Source organism: Trachurus trachurus (assembly GCF_905171665.1).
Source record: "Trachurus trachurus genome assembly, chromosome: 5".
NCBI lineage: Eukaryota > Metazoa > Chordata > Actinopteri > Carangiformes > Carangidae > Trachurus > Trachurus trachurus.
The window spans coordinates 25402169-25421430 of record NC_139896.1 but is presented as its reverse complement, the minus strand read 5'-3'; the positions used below and the strand labels follow the sequence as shown (position 1 = coordinate 25421430).

At 40.4% G+C, this 19262-nt stretch overlaps 1 protein-coding gene across 1 annotated transcript; it reads left to right on the top strand.

Annotated features, from left to right (window-relative positions):
• Positions 1-1289: 1289 nt before the first annotated feature.
• Positions 1290-18254, top strand: ppm1j (protein phosphatase, Mg2+/Mn2+ dependent, 1J). The gene is made up of 10 exons (XM_083972656.1): positions 1290-1756; positions 7491-7605; positions 9638-9967; positions 10745-10857; positions 11133-11217; positions 11668-11786; positions 12207-12270; positions 12630-12737; positions 15268-15419; positions 16666-18254. Exons 1-10 carry the CDS (start codon positions 1494-1496, stop codon positions 16811-16813), a joined length of 1497 nt encoding a protein of 498 aa, XP_083828782.1. The 5' UTR covers positions 1290-1493; the 3' UTR covers positions 16814-18254.
• Positions 18255-19262: the final 1008 nt, after the last annotated feature.

The window sequence follows — 19262 nt, the reverse complement described above, 5'->3', positions numbered from 1 at the left end:
ACTGTGTACAGAACTGCCTCTTTCAAAATAAGGGTTAGTACAAAAAAAAAAGAAGTAACAAAAACAACAGCCCCACAAACAAAGGCACAGTTGACGTCTTCAGTTTTGAGTGACTTGAATAAGCAGGAACTGAGAGCAGACCGTTGGCTTGTGGTTTGTTTACCTGGTGGTAGTGATTTGTAAGTGTTTGAATATCATCTATGGTTGGGCACACTGTCAGCTGAGAGATGGACGTTGACCTCAGATAAAAAAAATAAAAATATTATGTAACAGGTTGCTTCTATTGAACCATTACTGCTGCTATTCCCTGAAAAGTTCACCAAGACAAGGGCTGTCGACTGAAACTCAAACCCCTGCTTCACGGTGACTGTGATGTTTTTGGTTTCTGTATTTCCACTGAGACAGTAAAACCACTTCAGCAGGATGTCATGCAGACGCAACTGCACAACAACTAATTGCTCAAGCTCTTGGGTGGAAATTAGATTAAACATAGTGATATGTGTGTGTCACTTCCCTGTGTCATGTAAAAATGATATGTCATTGGTTGTTAGTTTCAGTATGATACAGACATTTTAAAATGGTTAATAATGTCTAATTGAAAGCTTTATCGGTTTTTCATGAATATTGCCATTGATCACCTCCTACCCAAAATTTAAAAGACAAGTGTTTACTCAGCTCAAGTGGGTCTTTTGACCTCTGGCCCTGTGGAAAGGCCAGTATTGATTGTTGCAACAAAAAGGCCTTTTGTAATCAGGCCTAAACAGACCTATATGTGGGGTGGCCACAGATACTTTCAAATAAATAAAGTGAAGTGAAATGTTCAAGGAAGTGAAAATGCTGGTTACACTGGAAAATCATCACCCAGGAATTTAACGCATCAGTGCAGTTATCATTATCTCCATGTGAATAAGTTTTCAAGCCAAGCCATCTTCAGGTTTCATTGCAAAAGAAAGTCACTTATTAGCCTACCTTTTACTGTATGGACCTGTGATCAGAAAAAATAAAATCTATAGCAAATAATCAATAGAAAATTCGTAAACAATTTAAGAAATTGTTTATCAACTGAGTGGATGTAAGATTTAGGGATTTTTTTTATGTCCTTAAGTGTTTATTATTCCCGATTCTGCTTACTGTGGCTGATGCAGCCTGTAAATACATGTATTCTCTGCTCTGTGTGGTTGTGTGACACTGGCTCTGGCAGCACATCCCCGGGAAGCCCTGCCTTCTGAGCTGAGAGGTAGCCTCCTGCCGGATTACAGCCTATACGCAGCCAGTGGAGCTTTTATTCAGTTTGCATGAGGAAAACATCGTGTCAGAAAACTGTCACATGGGGCCAGCAAGAAGAAAAAAATCGCTTCCTGAAATGATCCTCGTCACTGACTGAGTGCTGCTGTGTTTTGTTTTTTTCTCTCATGTAATCGCGCATCGCGTTTAGCGTCCGGATCTTTTTTTTTCTCCCTCTCCTCTTCTTCTTTTTTTTTTGGTCGTTACTGATGATGATCAGCAAAGTTAAAAACGCGATGTCCACTCTGGTGGGAGGGATGATGCCGCACGGACACCACCACCACCACAACCATCACTCAGGTGGGGGCCAGACCTGCGGACCGGACAGCCTGCCGCCGCGCTTCCCTTACGGTCGGCCGGATTTCTTGGACCTCACCCCGGAGCTCCTGCAGTACTCCACCGAGCACGCGTCACGGCCGGTCCTTACGCTGAAGAGAGGCAGCAGGCTCACCTGGACGACGGGATACGCAGAGTGAGTGAGGTCGAAGCACACCCTGTCCAAAACCACCACATTACTGATACATTATGATTTTGTCATTGTGCTGGTGAGTGTCAGCTCCGTGCTGCTGCTGCTGCTGCTGTTGCTGCAGCCTCAGCAGCTCCGAGTGCACTGCAGCAGCCAGATGATGGCCAATATGGCCTTTTGCTATTGTACTTTCCAGCAGTGTTCCTCCCTGCAGCTGCTCCTAATGAATTTAATCAGTGTGTCTGTGCTGTAATTAGACAAAACGCTTCCTGTCAAGGTGTTAATGTTAAAGATCTTTGCATACAGGCTCCTCCTCAAGACAATTTAATGCAGAAGATGCAAGGCCACACAAACATGAAAGCAGGAAATTTCTCTCTCTTCCTCATGCAATCAGGCTGTTCTGTTCCCTAATCAGTTTTGTTAAAGAAGTTCAATCTGCCTTTGTGTCCTTCCTCCTCTCTCTAAGAGCTTTCAGGGATTTAATCATCGTCTTTCATAAAAAAGGTTCTGTGACCACACAAAGCGCTGGCCCTTCAGTTTGTGAGCAATAGAGCAGAACTCATCTCCTCCTGTCCTTGGTTTTACTGCAGGTGCTTTTGTACACATGCAGCTTTATTACACCTGCAGCACTCTCACAGGTAGGAGCAATGCAGCACCAGTTCATTCACACAGCTGGGCCAGAATGTGCTGTCCAGGCGATTCCCGCTGAGGATAAACACTTTGAGACATTCCTCTCTCCCACAGGGGGGAAGGACTGAATAGCTTACAGTATGCAGGCTATACCACCCCTGCCTGTATGCAGACAGTGAGAGAGGCTGACTCATGCAGAGGGTCTCAAGGGGACAGAGATGAGATTTGTGACGACAACTGTCTCAGAAGAGTGAATGGGGGAGGTCAGCTGAGGATGCTGTGCATGAGGTTATTGTGTGGGAATGTGCACCGTCATCAGCGCCGTCATCTGGATTCTGCAGCAAACCACTCTGATGTCAGTCACTGAAATGATAATCGCAGCATTAGCAGTGCTGTTTACAACACAACATAATCAGCTGATCTGTTCACGAATCAGTGGTCAGCGCTCATTCGAAAAACCTAAACGGCCCACGCCCATCTGTGTTAGTTATCACATTTAATGTTAGTGCAAACAGTGAAAACTCTGGACGCCCTTGGAAATGCAGCATAGAAGCCAATTTATTGTTGCAGTGAAGTCAGTCAGTTTGTAAAAGGTCAAAGGTTGTACACGTGGTTGAAAGTATGGCAGTGTTTTTTGTTTATTTGAGACTCACTCAGCTGATAAGAGCTATCTGTCATAAGCTGTTAGATCAACTGTGTTGTAAACGGTTCAAAACGTGAACATCTCATCATTTAAAATCAATCTGGCTGAAATTATAATCTCTTACCAGAGCGAAGTTTATCCATTGGAGCATCCGTCCATCTGCTCCGTCCCTTTTGTCTGGTACAACGATACCCTAACAGCGTAGGTGGATGGCTTCCAGACTGTGGAGCTTCTTCAGTGTGATACAGCTTAATTAGTGCCTGCCTGTCATTGTTGTGCTAATGAGGAATCGTGGCCATTGGGCATCACACTGATCGAGCAGTTTGTCATTCCGCACGTGGACACAGGGTCTGATTTCAAAGGCCGTTTGAATGGAGAACCTGAAATCGGTCGGAAGCTTTGGCACCACCCAGGTTCAGGATACTCAAGATAATGAGTCAGTTGATGGCGGTGTACGACATTGTGTCAGCATAAACACCCAGAGTGTGCCTATGGTAAGCCACTCAGAGTGCTTTTGTCAAATGGCTATTTAATACCATTTGATATGGAGGCACAGATCCAGGTTTGTGTACTTATCATGAGTGTGAGGGAGCAAAGACTAATGAGTATCCATGTCTGAGTGTGACTGCTGCTGTGTATATACAGTATATTGTATCATACATAATGCACTGTTGTATGATGTAACAACTCCATGTGATCCTATTAATAATACAGGACAAAACAGATGTCAGGACAACACAACAGTAACGACAGAGGAGCATTCAAAACCCTGCGTGATGGGAATGAAGTGGCTTCATTTAAACAAAATGACTTCTATAGGGAGAAACAATTTTTGTTTAGGTTATATGAACTAAAAGATCTGGAACATCCTCTGTAAAGGCAGATTATTTACAACAGATGTGCATTAGCAACATTGCATAAAAACATCCCTGATATGTTCCGCATGGACTGTTTATTAGCGTGCATTTGAATGCAGTGAGGGTAACTACTTAATTTGATTCAAATGCTCATAGGTCAGATTTAATTGCGCCATGTTCAGATCCTGAGGAGGTTTAGCATGTACAACCTGAAGTATGCTCCGATCAACATTTGAGTCAGAGCTGTCACACCTATTGTTCTGTCACTGTCTTGTTTTTGAAAGGCCGCACCTATCAGTCTTCATTGCACCAGGCACCTTGCACCACAACAAGCAAACAACTTCCTCTGACTGAAAAAGAATTCAGTTCGAGACTAGAGTAGTTCCTGGTGCTACAGATAAGGGTTTTACCTATAGACCGAGGAGTCTTAAATAAACTGTAGTGTGGGTTTATCTGGGGGTTTTAACTTTGTCATGTTGAATTTGTAAGACTCCTCTCAAACAGTCCACTGTTTCACTCTGAAATCTGTTTATATTATGAGCGGAGGGATTAGATACACACCCAGAACAGGCCAGACTGCTGAAACAGGTACATAGTTTTTATTTGAAACTCTATTGAGGGACCAATACAAGCAGCTGCATCCATACTTTCATAAAATTCAAATAGTGTGGCATCAAAAATGATCAACAACTAAAAACATCTAAAAGGATTACTGCAGAGGGATTTCCTTTCGCTGAATGCACCACTGATCTGCCTTTGACTGAACCACAAAACTTCTTTCACTTCACTAAAATAGACGTTCCTTGGTATCAGGATATGACGAGACATGCAGAGGATTTGCTTGCTATATAGACAAAGGCTCCTTTTCTCTGCAAGAATTATGTTAAAAACACCAAACTTACACAAACAGACATGTTCATCATATTACGTACATGGCGTGAAAACGCTACTGTTCTCGAACTCTCAACTGGAACTCTCAACTTCTGCTTTTGAACTTTCCTTGCACCATGTACAGCACAGTTGAAACAGAGAAACACTGCTTCACCAAATCTGACCAATGTAGTTTTCAGTCACATGTTGTGAAAACATAAGACTGAAACACAGGTAATGTGAGAGCATAAAGTCACATTGTAGGAAGGCTTGCGGGCCTGGTTTAGAATCACATCCTCCCACACAGTCAACATTAAGTTCAATTATAGCTCATTGGGCACATGTGACTGCTTTCAAAACACAGAGTAATTGCTGTATCTTTACCGTGGGAGTGGTGAAAGTTTAATACGCTGCAAAAATATAGACAAAGGATTCACTTCCATAGTTAAACTAGTTTTCCTCAAAACAAATATAAAATATACAGATTCTAGTTTGTTTCAGTTCAAGTAAGCAGGAATTCCTCTTTCTCAAATGTCAGCAAAAAGGCAGAACAAGCTAGTGAGTGTATGATAGTTTGTAATTATTTTACATTATAAAACATGTTTATCCAAAAGATCATCTCAAGAAGAACATAATAAGATAATATTTGGTTAGACATTTTAATTGTCAGTCAGTCAAACATGCTGTAGGCCTCCAGTGGCTTACAGAACAGATACACGCAATAACAGAAAATAAAAAGCCTATACAGTACTTTGTATTTGTCGCCAGCTTTTATATAATCCTTAGAGCTTCAGCGCAATTTTCTGCCAGCAGCCAAACACGAACTCAACAAAAAGGGCCAAGGACTCGGTGAAGTAATAGCAATGCTATAGTAAACCAAGCAATACGCAGGACTCAGCCAAAAAGAGGCCTGGCAGAACATTGTGGATTTTTCTGTGATCATACTCCAGTATAGATGGAGTTTTGTTTCTCTGTGACCAGATATCTGAAAATGTCCTGGCTTTGGCAGAAAGTAGACAACAATCAGGCGACTTTAAATTCTTCCCTGTCATTAGTTCTAATGCAGGGAGTGCGGTGCAGGACACTGTGGTGCCTGTCCGCTGCTTTCAACTGATTAGAAAGTGAAAGGGCTTTTTATAATCCAGATTTGGGCAGCAGTTGCATCCTGTGCCTCGTATTCAGCTCTCCCTGATATCAGTTATCAAAGCAGCCATTTTCTGTAATGATTGTAATCAGCTGAACTATTTGCGAGAATGGGAGGTCAAAGGTCATATTTTGATGAGATTTCTCTCATCTCTGTTGTTTTAGTGTATAGTTTCTCTTCTCTCTATCCCTTGTATTGCCAGCCCTCCGTTCATTTTTCAAATCCTTTTCCCTTCCTCTCATCATCGCAGCAGAAACAGATAAATTACTAATCCCTTCTCTGCAGAAGTTTCAGTGGGAATCTTAATGACAATAGTTGAATTACTGGAATTGTGCAATAGGTATTATGCCGTATTACTTGGCTAATGTGGCATTAATCTATAATTAAAACTGAAAATGTTATGTAATGTACCAGCATGAGGTCCAAACTGCAGCCGATCCAAGTCTGTCTCATGTTGCAGCTGAACGGACCATGCCAGTGGAGGTTTGTATACTGCAGCCCACTTACAGTACCACACATTGTTTGCTACACTGAGAACATATCTACCCTTCATTTATCATTTAGCATATAATCATTTAGCAATTTATACGAGTTGTGTCATCAGTCAAAGTGAATATGAAGTGCATTAAATTAGTTTTTAAAGAATCATCATTGCTTGGTAACAAATTTAAAGCTGCTTTAACTTTTATTTAAAAGACAAAAGAATCGGTTTCTCCCCTCAAGGGATAGGTGGGTGGAGAGCAACGCTGAGGCAAAGGGAGATTGAATATTGGGCTTAAAATCACCGATTGGCCAGGGACTCAAGTCGAAATGAATGCTAATGGTACTTTGCCCCTGATGGATGTGTTAATAAGCAACAGTTTGCACTTTGCAGGTGATAATACGTCACTGTTGTGTTGGGCTTTTTCCAGTGCTCCCAAGTGGCCAAATATAATCAATTAATGGAGGTTTAATATGCAGAATGATCTGAAAAGCCTGCACTAAATAACCATGCAGTGATGTGATCCATCACTTTAATCCACGATGGAATACATTATAGCTTCAACAAGTTTCAAGAACTTACTAATTGATTTTTCAGAGTGAACATGGAGCGGAAACCAATGGCTGCTTCAAATTGTAGGGAATTGCAAACTTTTCATTCTAATAAGAGAAGGAAGCTTGCTCCTTCCTGCAGACTTCGGGGTGTAACTGGGTGATTTTCTTTTTTACTGTTTTGTTATCATTTCACATTTACCATCCAGCACAGTTTGTCACAGCCTCACCACACCTTGCATTGCTGCTCTCCATTGGTGCCCACAGTGAACTCTGCTGCAGCATACATAAGTCAGATGATGCTGCTCAAGTATGAAACCGTGCATTACTCTAAAGCCATTATCCTCCACAGGCATCAGCTCATAATAAAAACACTTAATTCTGCCTGCAAGTTCCCTCTGGGACATGACTGCATCCTGCTCCACTATTTACCTCACTCTTCCACCCTCTCTCCATCTTTTCTGGCTGCTGTTTCTTTTTCGTGTGGTTACTGGAATGAGAGCAAACACTATAAATCATCTGACATCAGACTTACCTTTCCTCCTCGCCTCTTCCCCCCAACAGGGTGATCAATGCGGGGAAGAGCATGCTGAACGAGGACCAGGCCTCTTGTGAGAAACTGTTTGTGAAGAAGCCGACTGGCAAACACAGGAACTCCACTCTGCTGGAAGACAACGGGGTGAGTGACACAAAGACTCTTGCACATCAACACAGGTTTCGGGACTGAGGAATGGGATTTCAAGCTAAAGGCCAATGGTTTCAGTGAATAGTCATTGATAATGCTTTTGAATCTGATGTCAGCATCCTGTAAGTCCTGACGGTGTCTGAGGTGAACATCGGTGAAGGGGGAAAAAAAAGTTTTTGCAGCTAAAAAAACAAAGTAGCCTAAGCAGCAGTGCACTGAAACTTCCTCAGACAATCTGTGAATGCATTGCAGTTATCTGATACCCATTAGTGGGGTTATTGAAACCCATTTGCTATTGATGGATTCACCTTGTTACTTGTAATTCCCTTCAAGTCCCTGTGGGAGCTATCATTTTTCACTTTCTACACTCATTCAAATCATTCAAATCTCTTTGGTATATCCCTCCACCTTGTCTTCAGAGTTCAAGTTCCAGCTGTCTTTCAAATATGTAATAAATGTTTTTTTTTGGTTCAACTTGTGTCCTGTTTCAAATTGTCACATCAGGCTCAGCATTACTTTGTCACAAAGATAACATTTTTGAAGCTGCTACAGTCAGTATTTTTATGTTAAAGGTGGATCACATGACTGACTGTATGTGTAAGGGGTCACACATAATGGAAAACAGTTATCACCCAGCTCTGTAGTTCCCTTTTGGTTCATTGTTTTGGTTTTTCAGCAACTCAGCTGCTTTAGTTCACTGTCACATTTCTCATCAATAAAAAAAAATATATATATATATAGGCTATATATATATATATATATATATATATATATATAGGCTATATATATATGATATAACAAAATTACAATTACACTACCTGCTCAGCACCAAATATCAGACATGTAAAGTAAGTGATTACTTGTTTGGACACAGCTTTAACAGCTTAAGTGCCATGTATTTTCCCTAGGAGATGGTGGGGACCAAAAACAGGGCTACAAGAGGGTGACTCAGTTGCATAACTTCAAATGAATCCTGTCAATGTTCCATATAAATCAGCAAATGTTTGTCATGTCAGCTTAGAGGAAAATAATATGTCACTGCTGTCCCTGAAATGGCCCAAAAAACAACGGTTATTCCAAGTTTAAAGATAAAAATTTAGTTGACCATAGTTTTTTTTTCCTTCTGCAGTGCAGGAACTTTGTCAGTGATTCATCACCATAAAATACCATAAAGAGAGAGAGAGAGAGAGAGACAGAGAGAGAGAGAGAGAGAGAGAGAAACTGCTGTTTCATTAAATCTGTGACTGATCTCCCGGAGCACAGGCCAAATTTGTACATCTTCAATTTTTCCAAAGACATTTACCCTTGACATATTCATATGCTGATCCACCAGGACACACACACACACCCTCACACCCAAACATATCTGTCTGCCATGTGGTGTAAATGAATTACATCATCCCTTGTTGCACCCATCCCCCTCTTAAGTGTAGCATCAGAGGGGTTAGCAGATGTCTTGTGCCTGTTCATCTGCTAGTCAGTCAGCGAGGCCAACTCCACTTGTAAACATGCCTGAAAACACAAAGGTGGCAACACCTCTCCCTCACTGCACCATGGTCGAGCAGCAACAGCCTAAGTGAGGAAACATTGCCTGTAGTAATGACATCTGTCAGTATAGATATCATACTTGATATTGTAGATGAATAAGAATAATAAGGATAATTGCTGTAGTACTCAAACACTGCTGCTCTATGCTGTTTTGTGTGAGAGTTCACAATAAGATTTTTTATATCTTATCAACTTACCCATAATATTGTAATCTAGATTTACTGCAGCTGTGACTCAGTAAGACCTGAAATAGAGGAAACATATTGCTTACTAGTATTAAAAATGTTACCAGCTGCACAAATCCAGAGCCTGTAAACCCTCACAAATCTGCCTTCTGCTCAGAGTTGTAATCTCATGAGAGATTTTTAAACCACACACTTAACCATGGGCATCATTGTTGCTTAGTTATTCTATATCTACTGTAAGTACAACTGCGTCTCTTGTTTAATGTGTTTTCTATGTCCATGTAACTTTGTAGGATGGCACTGGGATCCCTATGCACTTCTGGGGGGTGTTTGATGGACACGCAGGTTCTGGAGCCGCCATCATGGCCTCCAAACTCCTTCACCGCCTGATCAGAGACCGTCTGGGAGAAATCTGTCACCTGCTAGAAAATCCCAGCAGCACACCTCCGATCTGCTTGGCCAAGAACGGCAGTCCGTACCAAGCGGAGACAAAGAAAGGAGCCGCACAGGAACCGGAGGATCCAGACGCTGTCAACGACTCCTCGGTGCGCTTTCACATGGAGAAGATTGTCAGTTTGGAGAGTCTGGTGATGGGAGTCATAGAGACCGCCTTCAAACAGATGGTGAGCAGATGATAACCAACAAAGCATGTTAAAAAATCAAGGAAACAGCATTTTGCATATTTTAAACATTAGTCATTTGTATCTTCAAGCAGCAGACTCTAAACTTCACAAACACTTCAGCTGCCAGAACTCAGGCTGAGAGACCTTTAACTCTGCCGTTACCGCCTTGTCCAGTCTGAGATGTAACCAGATGGACGCATAAGAAAGATTTCTTTCTCATGTTAAGCCACTTTCAGTCCGTCATTAAGTTGGTCGATTGGTAGATTGGTCCATTGCTGTGTTTAATGAATTGTCATGAAATTTTAATTATCCAGAGGTATGCATACATGTCTTTGGCACGGACGAACACATACAGCCCCAGAGCTGCTTGTGCAGGTAGAGACTCGACACTTTCATCAGTAAAATAGAAAAATCAAGCATGTCTGTGGTGCTGAGCTCTGTGTCTTTGTACAGTTTGAAGCAGATCCAGATAATAATTCACAGCTGACAGGCATGTATAGGATTGTTTGGCCTTGGCAGAGTATTGCACTCTATTCAGTGCTTTTCTGTGGGTGGATAGGTATCCAAACCAGAGGATTAAACTAGAGCAAACAGGCCAAATATCCCTGCTCTCAGTTAAAGAGCACATCTCTGTTGCAAACTCACTTCCTGGTTACTGATAAAAACCCACACTCTGGGTGATGTATTCTGTCGTTCCTCTCCATTAGCACTGCTGTTTTGTTTTGAATATGGATATTTATGGAGAAGATAATGAGCTTTTACCTTGATTTATTCCAGGATGACCTAATTGAGAAGGAAAAAACGTCTTACGCCATCTCGGGTGGGTGTTGTGCCTTAGCTGCCATTCATTTGATGGGGAAACTCTATGTAGCCAATTCTGGAGATAGCAGGTGAGTGAAACAGCAAAATAGTGAGTAAAAAATGATGATGTTCTCTTTACCTCTCCACTGCAGAATATACTGTGCATGATGCAGAGCTTTATACTCCTGAGGAGTCGTTTTCCACTAAGTAGCTTCTTGTGCCCCCTGGGGTTCATTTTGCACACTGCAGCATCATGTCACCCTCTCCTGCCAACTCTCCCGCTGGCCAGCCCACTCATCTGAGCTGTTTGTGTGAAATAATCTGTCACCTCACTCCTGTGTCTCCTCCCTCTTTTTCTATGCAGGGCCATAATCATCCGAAATAATGAAGTTATACCCATGACTAATGAGTTCACACCAGAGTCAGAGAGGCAGCGTCTACAGTATCTGGTATTCTTTATCTTCTGTGTTACAAATGTCATTTTAATTGTATTTCTGTGCCAACAGACACACACATTAACAGTCCAGGGTAGATTTGTTTAATTTTGTGAGCTGTAACAAGAAGAACAGGGGTTTTAGTGACAGTACAGTAGAGCTGAAGATGATAAGTAAGCAACCTGTAGAGGGGGAGGAAATCCTGCATCACAGTGAAATAAACTGACGTCCACGGGCTGCCTGTTTTAGGAGCAGGTTGTAGTTGTGAGTCACAGCGTGGGTGGATGATGCTTGTTGCTAAAACGAGGGGATGTTTTGTGCCTTTCAGTACACAGCACACAGCACACAGCACTACATGCCTTCTTATGGGAAGAACTGCTGAGCCGTGACAGATATTGGGACTTAAGTAAAGCTTTTCACTCTGTAGTTTAATGTGACCTGCTCCATTTTTGTGTGTCACTCCAGGGCTTCTTGAGGCCAGAGCTTCTGGGTAATGAGTTCACTCATATTGAATTCCCCCGTCGGATCCAGCACAGTGAGCTGGGCAAAAAGATGCTGTACAGAGACCACACCATGACCGGCTGGTAAACCTGGGCATCTTTTTAATCACATTTATGACACACTTACACACTTAGGTGACACTTTGCACACTTCAATCAGGCCTGGAGCAATTCATTGTCAAATGACATGAAATGAATTCATTTCTGTAGTTGATTTTTTTTTTCTTTTGCAATTTTTGAATGAAGATTATTTTTGTTTTTCAGGAAACAACTGGTTACAGCTCCTAAATATGAATATACTGTAGGAATATTTTAACAACACTGAAAAAACAATATTCCTTGCTTTATAAATGGAAAGCAAAAACAAAAAGTCATCCGCCAACAATGTTTACTGATTTCCTGTAGACTGACAAAATGATTAACTGACGAACTGTGTCACCTTTATTTCAAGTCAAGTTTCAGTGGCTGAAGCTCCATCTCTATCTGTTTGTGGTTTTGTTGTAGGGCTTATAAGACAATCGTTGAAGATGACCTGAAATTTCCCCTGATATATGGAGAGGGCAAAAAGGTAAGAAACATTGGTTCATGGTCAATTATGAAGTTTTCTAAACAATGAGGTACCAAATTCACCTTATAATGAAGTGTGAAGTAACACTGTCTGTTTTACTTATGTCAATTATTTTCAACTGAAACTGTAATTGTAAAGAATTTTCATCATCAACTGGTTTGCTTAATCCTGCGGAGTCTGTCTGTAGAAATGAGACCTGCTCAATATTTGCAATATTGTCTGTGTGAAGAAGGTCTTTACTTCGTAATCCCTCACAAGTGGATTTTCCTGGAACTAAAGCGTATCCTGTAACAATAACCTACATTACTGTGTGTGTGCGTGTACTTCTGGCAATGTGTAATGTGTGTTTGTATTCTCAGGCTCGTGTCATGGCGACAATCGGAGTGACCCGTGGGCTGGGAGATCATGACCTGAAGGTGTATAACTCCAACATTTACATCAAGCCCTTCCTGTCCTGCGTCCCTGAGGTGAGTGTCAGAAGTGAGACACTCTGCTTGTCATCGCTGCTTCAGGACTCACGTCAGCTCTGTCGAGTTTTCATCCTCAGAGCCAGTGGGACAGATGTGAAAAGCTGTCAGGCCCCAGGCTTTTACTTCATTGCCTGCTGCTCGTAATGCAACTTGTGCACTGCGCAAAGCTCAGGCTCATAACATGTTTTTCTGATGTGGTGCGCAGAAACATGTTTATTCAGTTTCGCTCCCCCCCTACTTTTTATTTTTGACATTTTTAAAGGTTTTTCACAATAGAAGGGGAAAAAAAGACGTTAATACATATCTTTCTACTGAATAGCCTTTATGCACATTTTGTTATTGGTGTCCTTGTTTTTACTAAAGGTCATGCATTTTGTTGGATGGCTGTTTTTAAAGGTTGCGTTTTTGCTGGCAAATAACTTTAAGATGAAAAATCTTCTGAAAATTACAGTATATTCTACCAAGATATGATACATCTTCACATAATACTTTCCAAGCTGTGGAAATGATTAGCACTCATGTCACACAATCTCACAAGGCTGCAGCTGAGTGTGAAGTTTATTTTTAATGTGAGGTGTGATGAAAAAACATGTATTTAATTAACTCTTGCAACCAAAGTGATATTTCTACATTAAGTGTACAATAAAAGCTGGGTTAATCACTAACATGTCAGTGATTGACTACATTGAAAGTACAGAATGCAAAGTACAATGTTAAGATTTATGCAAGACACAGTCTGATGAAATAAGTGCTTTATTGCCTCCTAAAAAAGGGTGGAGAAGGAAAAGAAGGCTTGGATGTTAGAGCAGAATGATTTAGAGGATGAAGTGGAAAAAGGAAAAAGGATCAGGTTGGCTGCAGGCAGAGAGGGGGTGGATGGAGAAGCCACAGGTGACTGCATTCCAACAAATTAGACAAGGACTGAACAGGGAGACAAAAACAGGGCTGGACGTGACAAACCAAACCAAGTAGAAGCAGGAAACTGAATCTAGGGCACAGGAAAAATCACAATTAACCAAAGAAATAGCGAGACTGAGATCCAAACACAGAGAGGGCCACCACACAACAGCACTGTGGTTGACTGAGCAATCTGGCAGAGAGTGGCGGGTTGACCACTCTTTATACTGCAGCAGCATGCGGCATTATGGGCAAAATTGCATGAAAAGTGATGAAATAGCAAATGGGCACTGGTTCATTTTAGCAGAGTCAAGTCTAATGCAGCATTGTCCCATATGTTAAGAAACTGCCTGAGAAAATATGATGCATCAAGAGGCTACTGAAGTAAACTTGAACACAGTAGTAGCAGTGGTTGGGACATAGAGGAAGAACCAGACTATCAATTCACTATAAGTCACTATTTACACAGTACTGCACTGCAGATGGGGAAGAGCTTCTGACTCGGCAGAAGTCGTACCTGTGTACAGAAGTGTTTGTGTGACTGATCAGATAATGCAAAGGTCATTGTACAGTATGACGTCTGCCTGCAGAGTACATCCCATAAGAAAACCATTGGTCTTTGGCAGAAAATATTAGAAAGAGTAGCCTGATGAAAACTGAGAGCAAGTTTTTTCAGTTGAGCACATGATGACCTGATAGGACAACACGACTGAGTGCTCGGTGCTGATGGTGGGTGAGAATTAAAAAGGTGCTGGAGGGATGATGATTTGTGGATGGAATGCAAGTTGGTTTTCCAAATATTGAATGAAAACTGAACCCCTGGTCTTAAGAAACAGTGGATGAATTTCAATTACCCCCAAACATGCTGCACAAATGAGAACTGTGATCTTGCAAAGAGTGCCCAAAGAGTTGAATCCAATAGGAAAGAATCAAAAATGAATCACTGGTGAAGAGTGGCAAAATATTTCTCCACAATACATGGCATCACACATGGATCAAGTCTGTCATCAAAAACATGGCATGAAATTAAAAGATGAATTTATTCTCACTAATGACTAATTTGGTTAATTTCATTGCAGTTGAATCCTAGTTGAACTGCTGGATGTGCTCAGTTTTGCTGTACACTGTAGTTTTTATTCCCATTTATCTTTTTACATATTGACTATCATCTTTATGGATTTGTAAGACCTGATAGAGTTGTGTGAGATTGGTGTGCATTGGACAGGATGTCCCATTGGTTAAAGTGTTCAATGTATTACAAGTCTGTTTTTTATAAGGAAGATAGATAGTTTGTGGTGATGAAAATAACACCAACTACTCCTGTTGGATTTAAGCTGACATTTCCTGTTCAAGCTCAGTATTACAGGATTAATATAAGGCCTTTACTTCTTGAATTATCTGGCTACATCAAGCATGTGTAATAAGCATTTCAGCTTAATGTAAAAAATGTGAGTGACCATGAGCAGCTTTTCTGTAACAAATGGAGGTTATGTCCCTGGCACGCCAGTATACTTTCCTAATCTTCCAAACAAAAAATCTTCATGCAAAATAGTTTTATAAAACCTTTCAACCATGATGAATGAATAAAGGATTATGAGTAAATTATCTGAAATGTCTTTGTGGATCACAGGTGAAAGTTTACAACCTGGACGAGAACAAACACGGCCCAGACGACGTCCTGGTCATGGGTACAGATGGACTGTGGGACGTAACGACTGACAGCGAAGTGGCAGATGCTGTGTCAACCTACTTATCCTGCTGTGACCCCTCTGATCCCATGAGGTATGCAGTCTGCCAAATAATCCTTTACATTAGGCTTTAGCTCTGGCTATACCCTTTGTCATGTGCTGTGTGGCCCTATTCAGGAAAGTTACATGAAAGCTGCAGTTTGTCAAATCCACTGTGACATCAGAGGTGTCGGCCGACTGCTGTACTCACTCTGTCCACTAGGTGGTGGCAAATATTTAGGTCTCCTGCTAAATTGTTGATCATGAAATGTGGACCATCCTTTAGCAGTTAATAAACATAAAATCAATTATTTATAACATGAGCAGATATAAGAACATTTTCAAATGTAGAAATGTACATTTTTTTCCAGTAACTACAGAACAGAAGTGACCACTTTACTATGTAGGTACACCTGTATAATCTAAGGGAATCCAGCTGTTCTGCAATAGAATAGTTTTATTAGGTGCTATATTGCTATTTATTGATTAGATTATATATATGGATGCTAGTTGATGCATCAATTAACACACATTACAATAATTTGTATTGGTTTATACCTACACATCAACATCAGGGTTAAAGGTGTGGGATTAAGGTATGGGTTAGGGGTTGGGTTACAAAACTAAACCTTCATGTAGTGCTTAAAGTACAGCTTTACTTTTAACACTCAACATAACTTTTACCTGTGATTAAGTGCAATCTTTAGGTACTTCACCATTTTATTCCGCTTTATACATTTATTTTACTATATTTCATCTGGAAATATTGTACTTTAAATTTCTTCTTCACTACAATTATTTTACAGCATCATTTACTTTTCATATTTGGATTTTTCCATTGGAAAACATGGAAATCTTAACAAATCCAAAATGAAATGAAGTTATTGGCTTGTGATTCTTACAACAAGTAGCATCTAATTGGGCTGACTGTCAGTGTTCAGATGTTTGATGTTTGATGATCAATACTGCTGATTATGGTTTTATGCCTTTATCCTGAGTGTTTTATCTCACTCTGTAAAGCAGATCAGGTTTTATGTTTTTCTAAATGTTTGTGATGACGGTGTTATTTTTACTTGATCTGTAAAGCACTTTGTAACTGTGTTTTGAAAGGTGCTATACAAATAAAGTGTATTATTATTATGATTGTCATCAGTTCCCCTAGATAGATATTCTAGTATTGTTACTTTTTAAAAATTGAACAATGTGAAATTAGTTGTTTCAACAACTATGGACTAAAAACAGGATCTATTTTGTGTACCTACTTGGTTATGGATCTGTGACTGTCTTTATGTGTCACACAGGTATACACTGGCCGCCCAGGACCTGCTGATGAGGTCCCGCGGGGTGCTGAAAGAGCGTGGTTGGCGGCTACCTAATGAAAAACTGGGCTCAGGTGACGACATAACTGTGTTTGTCGTCCCGCTGGCAGGGAAGGAGTCAGAGACATGATGCCATTCTGCAGTGACCACCGTGACAGAGCCGACTCTTTAGGGTCCGTCCCACAGTCAATCCAAGCTCCCTCATCCCTGGACCGATGGGGCAGCAGGAGATATAAAAAAAAAAAACATCTTTGCTGAGCTGACCCGTTTTCTCATTCAATGCATCTCATTGTACTGTTGACTCTGTAAACCTATGTGGCTAATAAAAACAAAAGTGAGCGGAACCGAACTGGACCTTCGTCATAGGGGAGACTCGGGTCTGAGCAGCACCATCATCAGCCACTAGATCAGAACCTGACCCAGCTGCTTCACCTCAACCCACCCCAGGACCCCGCCTCCCGTGGTCTCAGTCATGTAACAAAAGATTTCCAGTGACATTATAAGAGAAGTCACAATCTGTGTCTCAGACCTGCTGTTGTGACAGTTGCCAGTGAGAATTAAATCCTTGTAGTGTTTTTGTTCCCTGTTTATGTTCAAGGCCAAGCCACTTCTCCTTTGTTCATTTTCATGTCATGACCTAAATGTCAGTCTCTTTTGTAAAAAAACAAACAAACAAAACAAAAACAAAAAAACAATCATAATTTGCAAAAGGGACTGCAGTACAGAATGTGAGGAAACCAAAGAGATGCCACAATGGCATGAGGATGGAAATCTGTAAAAACAAAAAGAGTAAATGCGTAAAACAATGAAACAAAAAAAATATTCATGTATGTACATTAAAGAAGCATGGAGGACGTAAATAAAAAAAAAAAAAAAAAAAAACAGAAGGATGGACCTTTCACAGCACTGGACTCAGAATCACTGAGTCCCTGTTTCCTGTGTTTATGTTTAACAGTGAATGACGGAGATGCCTGAGGCACTTGAAGACTGTTGCACATGCTCTTTGGTAGCCTGTTCATGTGTGGTATCTTCTCATTGAATGTGCACTTTTTGATTTATTTTATGTTTTTTTCATCACAGTGAGGAGATCAGAGGGTTATACATATGTTAAGTAAGAAAACACATGAAGCGACATTTGGATGATTTGTTTCATTGTACTACATGTTTTCTTCATTTAACCCTCGGAGGAGAAAGTCAATCGTTCTCCATAGTTGTGTTGGTATAGTAAGATGTGATAAACTTCACACATATGCCTTATTAAGAGCCAAGAGGGACTCCAGAATTGTTTTTCTTGAGTTGCACTAAATCTGATCCTTGTAGAGGTGACAAAAACATTATATGCCCTTAAAATGTACCGTATACCTCTTTTGTACCATTTTTGTTATGTCATATTGTTATTTAGATTATCCATATATTTTTAAAGACAACTTTGGTTGTAAACAGTATCAGAAGTTTTATTTTTTATGTTTCTATCCATACTTGTTTGTTTAGAAAGACGGTGTGTGCTAGAGTTTGAGCTACCAAAATGTGAGGTAGAGGAATAATATGTACCAGTTTAGAAATAAATCAGATTTTTCCCATTTGCTTTGAATGTGTTCATTTACGCTCCTGTGTCACTAAATGACAACTCTCAAAAGGAAATGAGCGAGGCAGAACGAATGAGTCAGAACATATTAGTTTGACAAAAAAAAACACTTCCCACTTTACTCATTCCTCATTTGTCGGTTATGGTAACTATGACCTAGTATTGATACAGAGAGTTATCTAAAATAAAAAAAATAAATACATTTTGTTTATGTGGGCTATGTTATCCAACATGGTGACTCACCGGTGTCTAACAAACAATTAAAAATCAAACAAAAATCCAAATGGATTCAGTAAACCACCAACCAACAGACCTCCAAGACAACAGAATATGGACATGGACATGTTTCATGGACATATGGTGTAATCCTGACATCAATGGAAGAAGTACAGAGGAATTTCCCTTACAGTCATATCATGTCACAGATTTATTGCAGCTGTACTGTTCACCTACACATTTTCACAATTGCCCAATTAGACCTAGACTGTGGGAGGAATGACATCTTCATTCTCCTCTAGTTTTCAGGTACATAAACTATACTTTCTTTATCTTACCCAAAGTTGTTATTTGTTATTCAATACTATATTTTATTTATGGTTTCAATCATATTTACAGTGTATCATGCTCAGCAAAGAGTGACAGGCTAACAAAAGATCAGATGCAGCCATATCGGACTGTTATCTTGGATAAAACGGATCAAATTATGATAAATATATGCGTTATATTTCAAATGACCCCATGTTTTGTCTGTAAAATATCAATTTGATAGGTAATAGGTAATTTGATCCAGACAAATGTGGTTTAAGAAGAAGAACAGTGCCTGAGCAGCTTTTCTCCTCCTGGTATTCATGTATTTTCTCCTTTTGTGACATATGTGCTTGTCCACATGTATGTGTGCACATGGTTGCTCTTCATATTTTCATGTGAGCTGAAGTAAGGTCATGTGCATTCTTCATTATTGTTTTGCAGCATTATTCTTTTTGCAGGATCATTT